The 16,410-nt window shown below is 42.8% G+C and overlaps 1 protein-coding gene across 2 annotated transcripts in view; it reads left to right on the top strand.

Moving 5' to 3' along the window:
- The window catches only part of PDE1C (phosphodiesterase 1C), a gene marked incomplete at both ends in the record, with an annotated part of 391,441 nt that overhangs the window by 108,981 nt on the left and 266,050 nt on the right, over window positions 1-16,410 (top strand). The window contains one exon of one of the 2 annotated variants that reach the window (XM_082479398.1): window positions 3,302-3,913. The exons of the other annotated variant lie outside the window; for it this stretch is intronic. Within the exon in view, the coding sequence (XP_082335524.1) occupies window positions 3,813-3,913 (101 nt within the window). Of the gene's footprint in view, window positions 1-3,301; window positions 3,914-16,410 lie in introns of those variants that run through there. 2 annotated transcript variants of the gene reach the window in all.

The raw sequence follows: 16,410 nt of genomic DNA, 5'->3' as shown, positions 1-16,410 counted from the left end.
TTGCTTCCACGGGCTGTGACACTGGTGTCACTCTTGATAATGCTCTTTCCTCTACCAGTTCATGTTTTGCATATCACCTTGTTTCCTTCAAATGCTGCGAGCCCTATCTCTGCCCATAATTTGTATAAATATAATTGCTGTGACATCATATTGGTCCAGTGCTCAGTTTCCTCAACAGCTGAGTGCAATAGCATTTTTGTCTGTATTCTCCTGATTGGGCCCCTGTCTCAGGGACCAGTTTTATTAGATTTTACAATTAGCTATCAGAATGCACAGTCCTTGTATTTAGTAGCTTATGATCTCAAAGATTCTTGGAGGTCAAAATACAATGAAACAAAAGGCCATGCACCATTCAAGGCTGAAAGAATATCGAAGTTCTCCTGTATCACCTTTTTAACAGGATCCACTCAAAATTAGTTTAGTTCTTCAAATCTGTGGAGAAATCCTAGCCTGGCACAGAATCTCATCATTCTGTTTTTTCTTCTCTCCTCCTTGCTTTCTTTACCTGCCAATATCTCTTCCCTGTGTGACCGTCTTCATAACTATGACACTAGTTCATAATTTTTCTAATATATCTGCAGTGTATATTAACTTTCTTTTAATTCTTAGTCTCATCCCTCCCTATTTGCTTTTAGTTATCAGCTGAAAATATGTTTTTTTGCTTTCCTTCATAACTTTTTCTCTTCTTTCATTATTTATGTATTCTTGCTGGCACTATCTGGTATTTTAAAGGGGTAATTTGCATAGTAAATAATAACATGGTGAAGGTGAAAAGTACCTGGGTTCTGCTAATCTCAACTGGTTGATTATTGCTGAGGAGAAGAATGAGTCACTGCTTAAATAGATAACATACGGGTAAGGTACAGACATACAGGTTATACCAGCATCATGAGGTTGAGCTGATACGTTTATCATTTCAAGGGAAAATGTTATTTAAAAAGTGTATGAGTTGTGGCATGTTGGTAATACATCTCTGTTCCAATGATGATTCCTGGTAATAAATGAAACTTCATGGAAAATGCTCCTGACTGAAGCTGAATGGGAAAAAATGCAATTCTATGTATCCGGCAATAGAATTGAAAGAGGTATACAGGAAAAAATGAAGCGTAAATGGGGATATTTGTTCTGTCGGCCGCTTTATGTAACTGTGGTAGGCCACATGTCCTTGAATACCTGCCTCTGGTTTTCACATGAGTTTGTTTTTTTTTTTAAATATCTAAAACCTGTAAGAGCTAAGAGTGAGGGACGTTTGCCTCCTACAGCAAAATAGAAATCTCAGCATCTCTGTGTTGATTTGTGTGAATGCTAAAAGTTACAAAGGGTTTCCTGAAATGGGATGGGTTGCCTTGTGAAAGTCTAATATCAAATGCATATTGTATGCATGATGACAAAATGATGTAGAAATAACGAAGGATAATAATGCCTTGCTCTTATGGTCTCCTCCTCATCAGTGGAACTCCCCATCCTTCCTATAGACAGGTGATAACACTGTGCTGGTTCTCAGATGGAGACTCTGAGATAAGGAGTAGGGAAATGATTACCTGTCACCTATGAAACATGTGGCTGAGCTTCTGGGTCTTACTGATGAATCAGTAAGACTGGGTCATCTCATCGACAAGGTCGAAAGTGTCGCAAAGTTGGTAAAGTTCTAATAATGTAACTTTTAATTGAGTATAGGCTGTTGCCTTTCTGTCAATGCAGTAAAACTTTTTATGGAGCTGTGTCTAATCTCACTGGAATTAAAATGAACGCTGGCACTTTTTCTACTTTGGAAGAAAAGTTTCAAGATTTGTCGTTCTATCTCAAAACTTATTTTCACTCTTCTCACCATTGGTGAAAACTGCCTTTTGCATCAGCAGATGCAAGGCTTCTAATTTTCCTGCGTATGAAAGACACTCTTGAATTTGCAGAAACAAGAGAGTGAATTGGTAAATCATTGCACGAACTCAGCAGCACAGTTTCAGAGCCTGAGCCCAGTTATATGCCCTCTTGCACACAACAGATCCTAAAGCAGAAACCCCGCTAATTTTGTATAGATGCATAAATCTGCAATTTTATTTTTTTCCCATGGTGTAGGAGAATCTCTGTGCAGGCAGGGTGGTCTATTTTTACTTTGCATGGCTGGATTTTGAAGTAGTCAAGTTACATGACCAAGAATTGATCTAAGTCCTTTAAACAGAGACTTGTTTGATTAGGCTAATTAATGCATTCTTCACATTTCCACTAGCTACTCAGATCGTCAGTGTGTGGACTTGCACAACTAGAGCTGGAAGTCATCACCAGGGAGTGCGTTTTCACTGGAGGCTGTCTTCCCTCTCATGGCAAACTCCTCTGTTGCAGGCTCTGCTTCTCAAGAGGCAACTTTTGCAATACGTGACAGAACATGCTAAGGCTAGGACAATGTTTTGACAGTTATTTTCCCTCTGCCGTAGTGGCTTTGGCTGAAAGCACCACGTTAATAACCTTAACTAAAGAGATGCATGCAGGGGATGTTGGCAGAGGTGATTGATTGGGTCGGTGCAATGAAGGAAATCCCTGTCCTTCCTCCTGCCCAAAGCAGGAACCCTACAAGTGCAGAGAGGGATGTCCTGTATCTTGGTCCCCGCTGTGCCTGGGGTCAGTACAGGGGTGCTTCAGGGGACCCGGAGGCAGGCATCCTATTGCAGAACTGGGGTTTGAACTCCCGTGTGCAAACCTCTTGAGTTTGATCCATGGGTCCTGTTTCAAGCCTCATGCATTATAAATAATGTGTTCTCTTTTAATGTATTGTTTGTGGTTCTTGTTGAAAGGCATCGATATATCTGTGACTAATGTCTTGGGCTTGATCTCTCTTCAGTGTATGGACTTCCCCTGCTGTGTTTTGGGGTGCTTTAGGCAATGGTGCTTTACCGATTTATTTATTTTAGAAGTGGGGTTTGCCCCAGTGGAAACCTTACAGCCCGTGCTGTGTGTTGCGCTCTGAGGAAAGCAGGCTGACTGCAATGTAGCAGATGGCTGTTTGCCAGGAATGAGTCGCTCACTTTCTGTAATTTACCCTTCCTTTTTTTTTTTTTTTTTTTTTTTTTTTTTTCTAAATGATTTGGCTTGGTTGGGTTTTTCATCAGAGCCAGCCCTTCTCCAATAGCCCGTTCTTCCTCGCGCGCCTGTGTTTGTGTGTGTGCGGGAGAGAGGGAGGCAGAGAGAGAAGCCGTGCCTGGGCTATGCTGACAGACGACTTTTTCCTCAGTTGTCAGGTTTCGAGCCTGTCAGCAGCGCTGCTGGTAAGTGGGGGGGGGGGGGAAATCACACCAGGGTGGGGGGAGCGAGCCCAGAGAGACCGTGGGCTGCCACTCGCATGAGGACAGCGAAGGGACAGCCTTGTAGGCAACGCATGGCCCTGGGACCCGTGCAGCCACCCCACTGCCCAGCTGCCCGTGCAGACAGCTCAGTTGTCAGCAAGGGATTTTCCTCCCCTCCTCCCTTGATAAAGATCCCTCAGCTGGTATTACTGATTGTATCCTTGGCTTATTGTTAAAAAAAAAAAAAAAAAAAAAAAAAGGGAAAAAAGAAAAAATCCGTGTGGGTTTGCAATCTGGAGATGAGCCTCTAATCCCCTCGGTCAGCCCGAGGATGGTGGTGTGCTGGCACAGCTTCCCCCTGCCTACACCTGAGCGCTGGAGGGCTGCCCACGCAGCCCCACTCGCGGGGAGGGGGGAGAAGTAGCTGCCAAAAATGTTGGCCGCTCCCGGGCAGCGTTAAAGGTGGAGCGTGTGCGTGTGTGGGGGGCAGCATCTGTCCTCGCCGAGCTTTAACCAAAGCGGTAACCTGCAGCTATGGAGTCACCGACTAAGGAAATCGAAGAATTTGAGAGCAACTCTCTGAAATACCTACAGCCAGAGCAAATAGAGAAAATCTGGCTTCGTCTCCGAGGCTTGTAAGTAGTACTTTTTTTTTTCATATCCTTCTCCCATTTCCTCCCATTGTTAAAATTATTGTAGCACTTTCTTTTTCCTTTTTTGCCGGTACCTTCAAAATCTCCCAGGAGTTTCCACACCTGTTCTCCATAAATACAGTGACTTAATCTTTGCAAAAGATCCATTTGCTTCCTTAAATTGAACTGCTTGTTACATTGAACAAACATTTTCCAGTGGGAGTGTAGAAATGTCATTAGTGAGGCATTGTAAGATATAAGCAGTTACTGAGATGCTAATTACTTTAGCTGCTATACTAGAAAAGTTTTGTTATAGCCTGAATGGTACTTAATTGGATCCTCTGTTTTCAGTGATCTTACCTTTAGATGAAATGTACAGAAGACTTTTCCCCCCCCCCGTAAATGTATACCATTTGTGGCACTGACATGGTTAATAAGGACAAAATAGGCAGAGAGGGCACAATTGAAAAACATTTCTAACAGCAGCAAATTCATGTTCCACAGATTGGATTGTACTTATTAATTTATACATTCAGCCTGATTTGCCATGAAATGATGGGACACTGCCTCCTGAGTAGGAAAAAAGTAACTGTGCTTAAAGAAGAACCTGGCACTGCAGAAAAGTAAAAGTTTATAGGCTGTAGAGTTTGTGTAGCTTATTTAGAGTCAATGTCTGGCGTCTTTTTCAGATTCTCAGGATGTAAAATACTGTCTACCAGCAATAACATCCATTACTGGCAGGAAAGCATTTATTTGCCCATCAGATTTTGGCCAAGGCAAAGAGGAGCATTACCATGTTAAGCTGCATCCCTCCCTGTGTTCAGAACTGTTTTTTTTTCTTTTCTTCAGCCTCACATGTTAGAGTTATTAAAATTTCAGCCCTCAAGGGAAAGGGGGGAGGGAGGGGAGCAAGGAGACTAGGAAGCAGCAGAAGCAAGAAAACGTAAAATGAGTAGGCTAATAACTGAAAACAAATGGGTCCAAGTTAAACTTGGGTTGCTCTTTGAGTGTTATTTTATGTGAGCAGCGATGCCATATTTTGTAAAGCACATCCAAAACTTCTGTAGCACTCCAAGCAGTCTAAGAGATGTGCATGAATATGTATTTCTTTCAAGGCGTCACTCCAGGAAGCCTGTTTTGTGAAGGAACTTAATCAAAGTAGATGACAGCTGTCTTGTAAGCCTTCCAAATAGAACAGCCACACAAAACAAACCCTCTTATTTTCAAGTCTGTGCCATGCTGTAGTATTAGGAGTCGTTGAATTTCTGTATAATATGGAGTTTAGGAGCATGCTGATTTGGATTCCAGCTGAAGTTCATAGATAATTCTTCAGCAGCATTGTAGTTCAGGATCTCTCCTGCTGTTAGTACAAGGCAGCGTCTGCGTGTTATACATCAAGTTCCGGTCTCATGTACCTTTTGGAAATTTGGCAAAACTGTAAGAATTATTCTAGATCTGTAATAACTAAACCTCAGGCTGTTTTTCAGTGTAGCCCTCTCTGTTGGCAGTGTGTGAGTGTAACAAACACATCCTTTCTCCTCCAGAGTTTCAAGATTTCTTTGCCTAGAGTGGAGATAGGGTTTTGGGTTTGGGTTTTTTTTTTGGTAGAATTCTTCATCACAAGATGAAAACTGAAATGTGTTCTGCTCTAATTAAAGACTGTAGAAGATTTTCAATTCCCAGTCATTATATGGAAGCTTTTAGTGCGTGCATGCACACACAAACTGGTTGCAGACTGAGGTTTGGCATCGTGTTTCATGGGTTTTTTTGTCTGTTTTTATGCATGCCTATATGCGTAAGAAGAACGATTAGATGTGCACAGCCATCTTAATTAACTCTTAAATAAGATGCTTCATCCTGGAGAGACCAAATACTGCTTGAGAAGACACCTCTCTCCCCTGCCTCTGGCACAGCCGTCTCACACAGGAATTAGTTAAAAGGCACAGCAGTGCTACCAGAGCAGTGTTACACAGGTAGTGAGAGAGAGCATGCTGCTGGCTGAAACTGCCCCCCTCCCGAGTTGTAGTCTGCAGCAGGCAAATATCCAGTAGGTCACTGAAACCCTTTTTTAAAGGAGAAGGGCTGTGATGATTTAAACAGTCTCAGGTGCTCAGCGTTGGGTTGGACCTGTCCTTGGTAGGACTTCACCTGTGGCTACTCTGGTACTTTCCTCCCTGTTTTCCCACCCCAAGTGCCAGCTGGTGTGTTTACTGACAGTGACTCAGTGGGCAAACCAATATTCATCACCTCTTGCAATTCCTGGCTTTTCCAGGGGGTGGGGAAAGGGCCTCTTTTAATTTTCACCCCATCTCAGCCCACTTGGTTTGAAGGGAATGGAAACCCAAAGGCTGCAAAAGGGGTGGTTGAACTGAGGCTCTTTTCAGTCTCCCCTAATGCAGTGTGTTTTCTGCTTAAGCAAGTCTGGTGAGGGCTTTTTTTTTGCCATGTGCCCAGTACAGTTTGATCCCATAGGATGGTTGGCCTTTGGAGGTTTGGGCACGGGATGTGCATTTTCAAGGAACAGGGAGGTCTTTTGGACAGCGTGCAAAGGGCAGGTTTTTGTGAGGCTGAAGCCAGGTGTCTGTTGCAACATGAGTCATACGTTGCTGTAAGAGCCAGACAAGATACTGAATTTGTCTCTGGAGTGGAGTGGAAGGATTTCCTTCTCCTTTTCCTTGTGTATCAACACATGGCTTCTTGGTTAGGACAGCCTGGTTGCTTTGCAAGGATAGCAGTATGAGGAGATGGTCCTTAGGCCATGTACAGATTCCTTTTGCTTTTATTGTTTAAGAATGAGCTAAAATACTAATGCAATAACATTACTGAAATGTTTTTACTTGACATACACATGTTCATGGTTTGATGATTCTGTGCAGCAATTTATAAGAGAATCAAGTCAGTGGACCCATAATGTTTTCTCAGGTTTAAGGGAGCGTGATAAATTGCCTCACTGGGCAGTAAGTTAGCTGTAGCAAAATATTTGGGTGTCTCGAACCAGGGATCTATGAAATAAATGTTGTATTTTATACATGACCTATTAGATATTAATTTAGGTTTAATCACAACTTAGAATCTTTTAGTGGTTTAATATTAATAAACTTTCAGAAAAGGTTTCTGAATAAGCTGTTTCCTGGGCACAGGTACTATTAGAGGTATATGAAACTCTGTGGGAAACCTTGAAAGTTGAGAACTGACAATTTTGCCCTTTTTTCTTATGTTGTGCCTGAATGTCCGGGAGAGGTTTACTCTGGATTTCTCCTTGTAGGAGCTCACTCCAGCCAAACAGCTGCATACACCAGACATGCAGCCATTAGGATCCTGTCTTCCTGGGAATGAATGTACCATCTTTCCCTGCAGCAGGGACCTCCCAGAAACGCTTCTGAGTTTTATCATCGTCATAAATGAATCGGACTGGAGCAGCTTCACATCCCTTCTGGGATATTTCAGATGGGGCTTTCCCTCTTGGCTGCTGGAGGGCTGCCTGCCTTCCAGGAGTGCCACTGGGTGCAAGTGGTGACTTCTCACCACCCTGTGCCTCCCTGTCCCCGCTAGCACACATGCGCACTCACTCTCTGGCTGCTGATGGGCTGCCAGCCTCCTCTGCACACCGCTGGTGTGCACATGCACTCCTGCTGAGCGTGTGTTTAATTCAGGATTGGATCTCCTCAGTTTCTCAGCAGCTGCGGGGATGTCCGTTTGTTTCCTCCCATGGGGCTTATTCCCAAGCAGTGCTCACTCATGAAGGCTGACAAGCTCAGCCTGCAAGAAACTGTTTCTTAAGGATGTGTTGATTGTTTGCTTATGGCTCTCAATAGCTGCTGCTGCCAGAAAAAGGGCCTTGAGTCTGTTGCTGTGTTCTGTCTTCCTTGCCCCATGGATCCTGTCCAGAGGCAGCCTTTTATTCAGACTTGCCTTATTCAGCTCCAGGCTTGGACACTGCATACACAAGAGTTACATATGAGTCTGCCCTCCACTCTCCTATGATTGCTAATAATGCACTCTCTTAAACTCAGGACCTTCTGCTCTGCAAAATGTATTGGTTAAGATTAGGTGGGAGCCATTACAGGGCAGTGTTAGCAGCAGAGCTTGGAGACCTGATTTCAAAATCTGACTGCATGGTTGCTTTTCAAGCTGACGGTTTTTCTAGGGAAGTATGAGCAGTGGTGGCTGTGTTGGGGTGTTCTTGCTTTAGCACTTGGACCCCTAGTTGTGGGACTGTGAACTCCCATCCTCTAATTAGGACTCATAAAGCTCCATGAAGCAGCTTCAGTTACTTCCCGATTTCTCAAGAACAGAGAAAGCACTGAAGCCCCTTTCAACAGTAGGATTAGGTGTTGTGTCTGACGGCATTGAAGAATGCAAAGGCATATATCCAAAGAGCTTTGCTAGTTGCAGTAGAGATGAGCTAGTTTACGGCAGCTGAGGACCCAGATTGGAAATATTTTTGGTTTGATTTTGGTTGCTTTTATGCAGAAAAATAAAACCTTGGTTTCTAGCTATTACAGTAGTACCAGCATCACTGGTACCTGCTGCTGCCCCTGTAATGCTTTAAGCATTGCAGAAGGAGAGGAGAGAAAATGGACTTTAACCTTCTTCCCAGTAGCTGGGATTATAATGTTAAATTGCTAAATACATAATAAACCCCTTTATTCTCAGTGTAGTACTTCCTCATGCGGCTGAAAATGACATTACAAACAGCAGCAATCTCTGAACTGCCTCTCAAATGGGATGTTTGACTTTGAACTCATGTTTTAGACTCTCCTACTCAAACCTGTCAGTGTAGAATTGGTCTAAGAAATCTGATGGGGAAAGAAGATAGAAACACATATAAATTAGTGTCTTTGAAAACTTGATGGTTTTGCTGAAGATCTGGAACAATATTTTAGCACTGAGGGCATATCCTCTGCAAAGCACCGTTCATCCTATTGACAGTGAAGAGATCTCAATGCAAACATTTGTGTAAGATCCAGACTTGTTCCTGAAGTAAATGGTGAAGCAGCAACTGATTTCAATGGGAAAACATGGAGCCTTGGTTACTGAAGATGATCTGGCAAGTGTTAGAGTGCCACCACTCAGTTATCTGTTTCCGTGTCTTATCTCTGTGTGCTCTACGATATTTTTAGGTTTCCTTAGTTGAAAAATGTCACATACAGAACAGCTGGTTCTGCCAGTGACAGTATCCTGATCTGTTCCGTTTTTATTTATGTGTCCATTGTAAACAGGAAGACAAAGAACTCCCTTCAATTCCAGAGGCAGGCTCTACACAGTGGGCTTTGTCCCCAAATATTTTAGCTGGCAGCAGATAGTAGAGGTTAAAAAAGCCCCTCAGAAAGCAGCACTTTGTTAGGAAATGTGTAAATTAGTCAGTTTTCAAGTGGAAAATATGAATATGCTAATTCATTTCTGGAGGTGAGAGAGGCACTCAGTCTGTCTTTGGTCTTGGTTTCAGTCCTCCTCAACCTCCTGAGGGTCTAGGTTTAAACTGAAGCCCTGTTTGCCCTGGGAGCAGAGCTGAGCTACCTTCAACCATATTTAAATACAGCTGCTGCCACCCTGTTTCTCGTTTGCTTTTCCTAATGAGCATAGACAGGGATTATTTGTCAGAGGACCATGTCAGGGAACCTCTCTGCAAGCCTCTTAGGTCTGAATTTCACTTTTCCTGTGGTTGTCACGATTCCTAGAAGGATTAAGAAGGTCTCACTGGTTAGCGAGTGGGTGCTGGGTACGCTCTGGAGGCGGCAGCACTCCAGTATGGCATAGAGATTTGTGAGCTGCTCTGTGGGTATGAATGACTCAACTCGTTTTAAGGTTTGTCGGGGTCTGGTTGATCCATAAGGGGAACAGGAGAAGTGCTGCCAGCTGCTAATCTCATGACTGACAAATGGACAGAGGAGAGAATAGATTCTAATAAATAGCAGAACAGCAACTTCAGAAAAAGTTAATTAGAAAGTAGGATTCTTGGAGGTGTAGTAATTCAGTAAACTGATACATTTTGCCACAGTCCTTCGGTTACTTTGTTCCACACAGTGACTTTGATTTGAATCCTAAATCAATAGATGAATCCTGTAGGTAAGGAAAGAGAAAAGACTTCATGTTTAATACTAAAATGTTGACTAAGAAATAATATACACTCTCTAGTTTTTGCCGTAATCATAAAAAAAACATTATTCTTCTGGAGGTAGTACAAATGAATCATACCTGCAGCCCAAAAAGCAATTATTTATTTCAGCAGTCATAAAAAGAAGACCACAGTCTGTCGTAGAAGAAAGGGACTCCCTTTCTAATATTAAATTCGGTGCTTTTCAAATATCACTGCTATAAAGCTTTCAATCCTGCATTGGAAACAAGGATATGAAAAAAGTTATTTTGGGGAAGACGAATTTAAACCTCGGGTCAAAGGGAAATTAAGAGTCTCTTTCTGGAATTCTTTTTTAAAACTGTCTTGATGGGATAGGAGTCCATACAGAAAGAAATAAAACCCGATGGAAGACAACACTGAAAAATCCTCTGTGTGTGTATGTGCGTTTTAAAGGCTGTGAGGCCAGCTCATCTCCTAATCTTCCAGCTTTTGGTGGATTCAAACACTATATTAAACCCAACTCAGCCCTTGAAAGGATTTTTATTTAGCGTGTTTCTTCCTGCAATTCATGTGACATTTTCCTGTTCCATTCTCTCTTGCCTTGTTCCATCAAAAAATCACTTCAGCTGCTTCAAAATACTACAGATAGTCTGTCTCTGATCCTGACTGGTGGATGAGGGAAGACTGAGGTTCACTTATTAGGGCTGACCCATTAAAACACTGTAGCAGCTGTGAAACATACCTCTACAGATGCGAATTGCTCTCAAAACACTGGGGAATTGGATAAAGCGGAGGTTTTCTAGAAGGGCTTGTTTGGATTCATAAGACTGTTTTTGATCTCCTGAACTGTGCTGTAAATACTGGAAAGAATGACCTCATTGATACCAATGCATTTGTGGGGGTGAAATTAGAATCCAGTTCCTGGTCTTTGGAGCATGTTTTTTTTGTTGTTTGTTTGTTTTCTTTGAAAAGCTAGGTTTTCCCAGTAATTGATGGCTTGAGAAAAGTTGTTTAGCCCCGTGACGGTGCAAAATTTTCTCCGACAGTGTTAAGCCCAATTTTGTGCTTAATTTTGAATTGTAGCTGAGTAATAGTCCTTCCTCCGTCAGACTCAGTACTGCTCCAGGCCTCTGCCAAAATTTGTCTGCAGTTGTCCTGGATATTTGAAAAGCAGATTAATTTTGAAGGTGTGATTATAAATACAAAGAAACCAGAATTCAAATTTTGCAACAGATTAAGAGTGTAGCTCAAACTCTGGTGAAACTGGTTGTAATAAACTCACCTGGTTGACTTCAGTGGAATCAGGATTCCTCTAAAAAAGTGGTAATGTCCATGTTGGGGATTTTTTAATTTTCCTGGCCAAGAAGGTGGGGAGTGCAGAGCTCTCAGAGAACCATAGCTCTACATGGCTGTCAGGAAGAGGTTTGAAAAGCTGTCTCTCTGCCAAGGAGTCCAATTCATGCCGCAGCAGTCTGCCTTGCCTTCTTTGGGAGGACCTCCACGCCTAGCAATTGGTAATATTGGGTAAAGAAGTCCATGTGAGCTCAGGGATGCAGCAGGAGTGGATTATCATAGTCTTATTTGGAGAGAGAGATGTAGGAGACAATTCAGTTATTAAGATGCATATAGACATGTATGATAAGTTTCTTTTCTTCCACATCTGTCAAGCTGTGGAGTCATTTTGTTATTAATGTGACACTTTGAATGGCTATTAGTGGGTCTGTGTCATCACTTTAGGAGTGATTTCTTACACTCCTAGGGACAGATACTATTCATGCACAAAACTCCTAGCCAAGACAGAAAGTTGCACAATATCCATCTGTAGCACGAATCCTGGCTTGGCGCAAATCTCATTTCAACACCAAGATTAGCACAAATTAAACATAAGATCTGTGCAATTTTTAACAGCTAAGGCAGTACAGAGCCCTTGAGCTACAGCTGTGGCATGCAGGGAGTCCCTGCAGAGCCAATGGCACAAGCTACAGCAAGCATCCAAGGGCAAAGGAGCAGAAGTAGAGCATAAACCCCCTTGCAAGGCTGAGCAGTTCAGATGGTTGCTGTGAATGATGCTCAGATCACACTTCCTCCCATGCCTCCTGTGGAGCAGCTGGTTTTCTGGGATTCACTAGCAGTAAGCAGTTACTGGTGTCTGCTAAGCAAAGAGTCTGAATACACAATTTAAATATGCTCCTATACACATATTGATGCAGCAGAGACAGCTACAGTCAGATGGGAGAACTCTTTTTTCAGACTTGCTTCCAAAGTGAAAGGAGAGGAAACTGTGGGGGTTGAGGCTGGGAGGGGAGAATTCGGAGATCATCTACAAAAGAGCATACTGACTCATAAATAGGATGGAGAGGAGAACCAGAGAGAGGTTTGTTGGTTGGTGTGTTGTTTTTTTTTAAATAGGTGCTAGTGAGGAAAGAGATAGTCCTGTGAGTTCTTCACATCCCTACCTGTAAATATTTGTTAGATTTATTTACTTCCAGATTAAAATAGCTCATAGCACAAGGTATATGCAAGTCATTTAGGAGTTTGAGTTTTGCTGAAAAACACAGGGAGAAGGGCTGCCTTTAAGGGTGTTTGAAAATGCCACCCAGTCTGTAGCGCAGTGTTTTTTCCCTCACTCAGAATCTAACATGAGACCTTGCAGGTAAACCTCGATGCTGCAAGAACACCTCTGGTTATAAATGCTGCACAAAACACGGCTTTGTGTCACTTTCCTAGCATGTCTTTGTTCAGGTGAATGAGGGTCTCTTCTTTAGGAGGCCATTGCTTTGTTTCTTTAGAGGATGGGGGAACTTTCTTTGGCATCTTGGCCACATTCTTTTTGTAACACCAGTCAAAATTCTCCCTCGCAGTGTTCCCATTAGCATTGTCTGAGTAGTCATCTTTCTTTTCCCTCTTTGCACTAGTGTTCCAGGTGCAGAGAGCCTACGGATTTGGATGCAGTTAGACTGGATGTGTAGATGAAGTCATTCACGTCGTACAGAGAATGTCTTTAAAGTGCTTTGCAGAGAAAGGCTTTTGTGTAAATGCTCAGCAATCTCTAGAAGACCTGTTTCCAATTAGCTCAACTGCAGTGAAGATATCTTCTTGCAAATGGAGAAGAATGAAATTCCTGAGTTATGCAAATTTGCTGAATAACTTGGAGTAAATTATCATAATGGTCCCACCTAGCCTCACATTCTATGAAACATCAAATTGCATTTTGAATTACCTATTTACCTTATGGAGGCAGATCTGCTTCTCTTCTGGGCCAGAGGCAGGGAACTTCGCTCGTCCCTTACAGCAGCCAAACTTTTCAGAACTAGTGTTGCTGTCGCAGCCATGGCACCTGGTATGTGGAAAGGACAGGACTTGCTTATTTAAATACATCTTTATATCTGAGGCTTTTGAAGACACACCCCTCTCCCCCCATGGTTGTGGTGGTATCTAGATGCTTGTGAGACAGCTGGTGACAGCATGGAGTAGGGCCTTAAGAAACAGAAATCGTGCACAGCCTCCTCTATTCTCTGTATGCACGCTCAACGCCTGTTCCCATCCACCTTCCTGCCCATCCCAGTTCCTTCTCCCAAAGTTTCCCCCTGTGTGGCAAGGAATTCCCACGCTGAGACCACAGGGCACTGTTTCCAAGCTGCAGATGGCGGCGGATGCTGCCTCTCTCCCTCTCCTCCTTCCTCTCTTCCTTCCCTCTGCCCTCATGCCTAATTCGGTGGAGCCAGTTGTGTGCCGTCACACCTGTGTCATTCACGCTTGGGGGATGGAGGAAGGAAAGAGAGAGAGATGGGCAACATTCTTTACTCTCTGCAGAGAATAATGGTGTAGTGATACTGCAATGGTGTTGACAGAGTAGCAGGCAGTCTACTGAAGGTGCTGAGCTCTGCTGCAACCAGCAATTTTGAGGATAGGATCCTCCAGGAAACCACTTTTCCTCTGCAAACAGGCTTGCGCTGGCTATCCCAGAGGACCATCATTGTTCAGATGACTTCCCTCTGTAATGTCCCTGCTCCTGGAGAAACACAGAGCGCTGGGAAGCCCAGAAAAAGAGCCTTGGCTCTTTATGAGAAGTTTAAATGTTGCCTTTTCCTAAGAGTGACTAATAGTTGGTCTATTAATGAGAAGAGACTGTCAGGACAATAGCAGTCCTGACTTGCTATGCAAAGTAGTGTCACTAAAAGGCTTGCATAATTTTAAAAAACTACCAGTGTGCTGAAGGAGGGGGTGGTTGGGAGGTGGGGATGGGGAAGTGAACCTTCTTTTGGAAAGGGAACACTGCATCTTTGTGCAGCAATTTTTTTGCCCCATATTTAGGCTTGTTCAACAGTAATCCGAGTGTTTCAGCCTGTAACCCAGAGTCAGAAGAGGGCCTGGCACAAAAACACGAGATTTAAAATTCTGCGTCACACCAGCTGTCTACTAGCAGACAGAGGGGGTGGGTTGTTTTCGGGGGGAGGAAGGTTGGAGGGGGAAACAATAACAAGCAACAGTCTGATAGATTTACTAGAGCTTAGGGCAAGATGCAGATTTGTTTAGTGACTTCATGCACGTGGCTGGTCTGGTCTGATGTAATTCCAGTCCATTTTTCCTGTCTTGATATTTAATCCCGGGTATGAAGAATGATTCCCCCCTCCCCATTGTCGTGCATGCTGTAACTAATCACAGAGCCACCCTGCGTGAAACAAACTGGACAGCTGCCTGTTTGGCTCCCGCAGAACCTGAATATGTTCATTTTGCATAGTAGCAGTGATTAAAATAAGTTTTAATCTGTACATGCTTGTTTCTTCCAGGGTCTAACAGCTTTTTGCCACTGGGGGAATGGAATTCCCATTAGACAGTATTATGCGCTTCTAATGTACACGATACATTAATATTGCGCCTATATGCGCTCTGCAAAATTATGCTCTGCCTTATTCCAAGAGGAACTGTTCCCTTGTACACTTGTTGTTGATATGACTCATTTTCACAAGCTCTTTTCTTAGGGAAACGAACAGGATACAACTAAAAAACGCACAGGAAAGATTGCGTATACGCTCCCTTTTTTGAGACATTGTAATAGCAAGGAAGCAGCATCCCACTTGTGGAGGTCAGTGTTGCTGTGCAAACACAATGTGAAGCACATCTATGCTCAGAGCAGTGGGGAGGTATTCTTCCCTCCCGGTCCCTCCAATCCCATTGTGCACTAAGTGCCACAATCTCTTCCAGTGGGAGAGGCTACAGAATAGGCATGTTGAAGTACCACCCATCCTGTACTTTGCAGGTCATCACCTTTACTAATTTCAGAGCCAAATGTTCCATAAGTCATCTGGACTGGCCAGCTAGAAAGCAATGCTTGGTCAGACTATATGTATTTTTCAAATAGTGAATATACGGAGGTCATACAGTATGGTGATTGGACAATCCTTATCTTTTTTTTTTTTTTTTTTTTTAAGTATGAATACTGAGAACTGCTCTGTATTCTTTTCAGACCTCAGGACTTCATTTTCCTGAAATGTACTTCCCTGTAACTGGATTTTTATGAGCATGCACTTTTCTTGAGAATGTGATATGTGTGAAGCACAAGAGAATTTGCTTGTTGTGTACTAAGAAAAAGCAGAACGAGCAGTAGATCGTATTCTTTTCAAAGGGTTACATTTTCAGAAACAGATCCATTTTACTTTTTACTTCATATTTTTCTTCAGCTAAATCCACACCAACTGCAATGGCAGGGGTTTTTGTTGGTTTTGTTTGTGGTTTTGTTTGCTGTTTGGTTTTTTTTTTTTTTTCACATGAGGAATGATGGAAAACAGTAAATATGGAGGAAGAACCTCAAGATTTCAGTAATTGTACTGACTCTGTACAAAATCCACATGAATGAAATAATATTTTTAGAAGTTTTTAGAACATTTGCTGACTTCTTTTGTAGTTAAGATGCCAGCGCTTTAGAATCCCAGTCCAGTCTATTGCCCAGTAGAGGGCTGTTCCAGTACTGAATTTGAGTTTGCCCTTCTGATTTGGCCTTACTGAAAACCTCATTTGGTGATGAAGCTGGAGCACTCAGCTGTCCCCTTGGGGTTCCCAAGGCTCCCTGCAGATCCTCATACCTCAGACTGTCTTGGTCAAAACCTTCCTATAGATACAGTGTTCAATGCAGACTAATTAAGTAAACTTTTCCTTTGCTGCTTTTTCTCCTCATTTGGTATACATACTGTGTCATGGAAAGATACACAGCAGTTACCTTGCCTCTTCTGATGGCAGATGCTGTTTACTGAAGTTTGAGCAAGCCATGATTGCCCTTTGTTGAAATGAAGCTAAACAAAATAATGACAATTGATCATGGATCATCTTTATGTCATCAGAAAACAAAATACCTTTGATACATCTCTTATGTTACTGCTTGAATAAAAACATTATAGCTGTATGTGGTCCTACCCAACCCTCC

The sequence above is a fragment of the Vanellus vanellus genome (genome assembly GCF_965231255.1).
Source record: "Vanellus vanellus genome assembly, chromosome: 2".
Taxonomy (NCBI): Eukaryota; Metazoa; Chordata; class Aves; order Charadriiformes; family Charadriidae; genus Vanellus; species Vanellus vanellus.
This window is presented reverse-complemented; position numbering and strand designations above follow the sequence as displayed.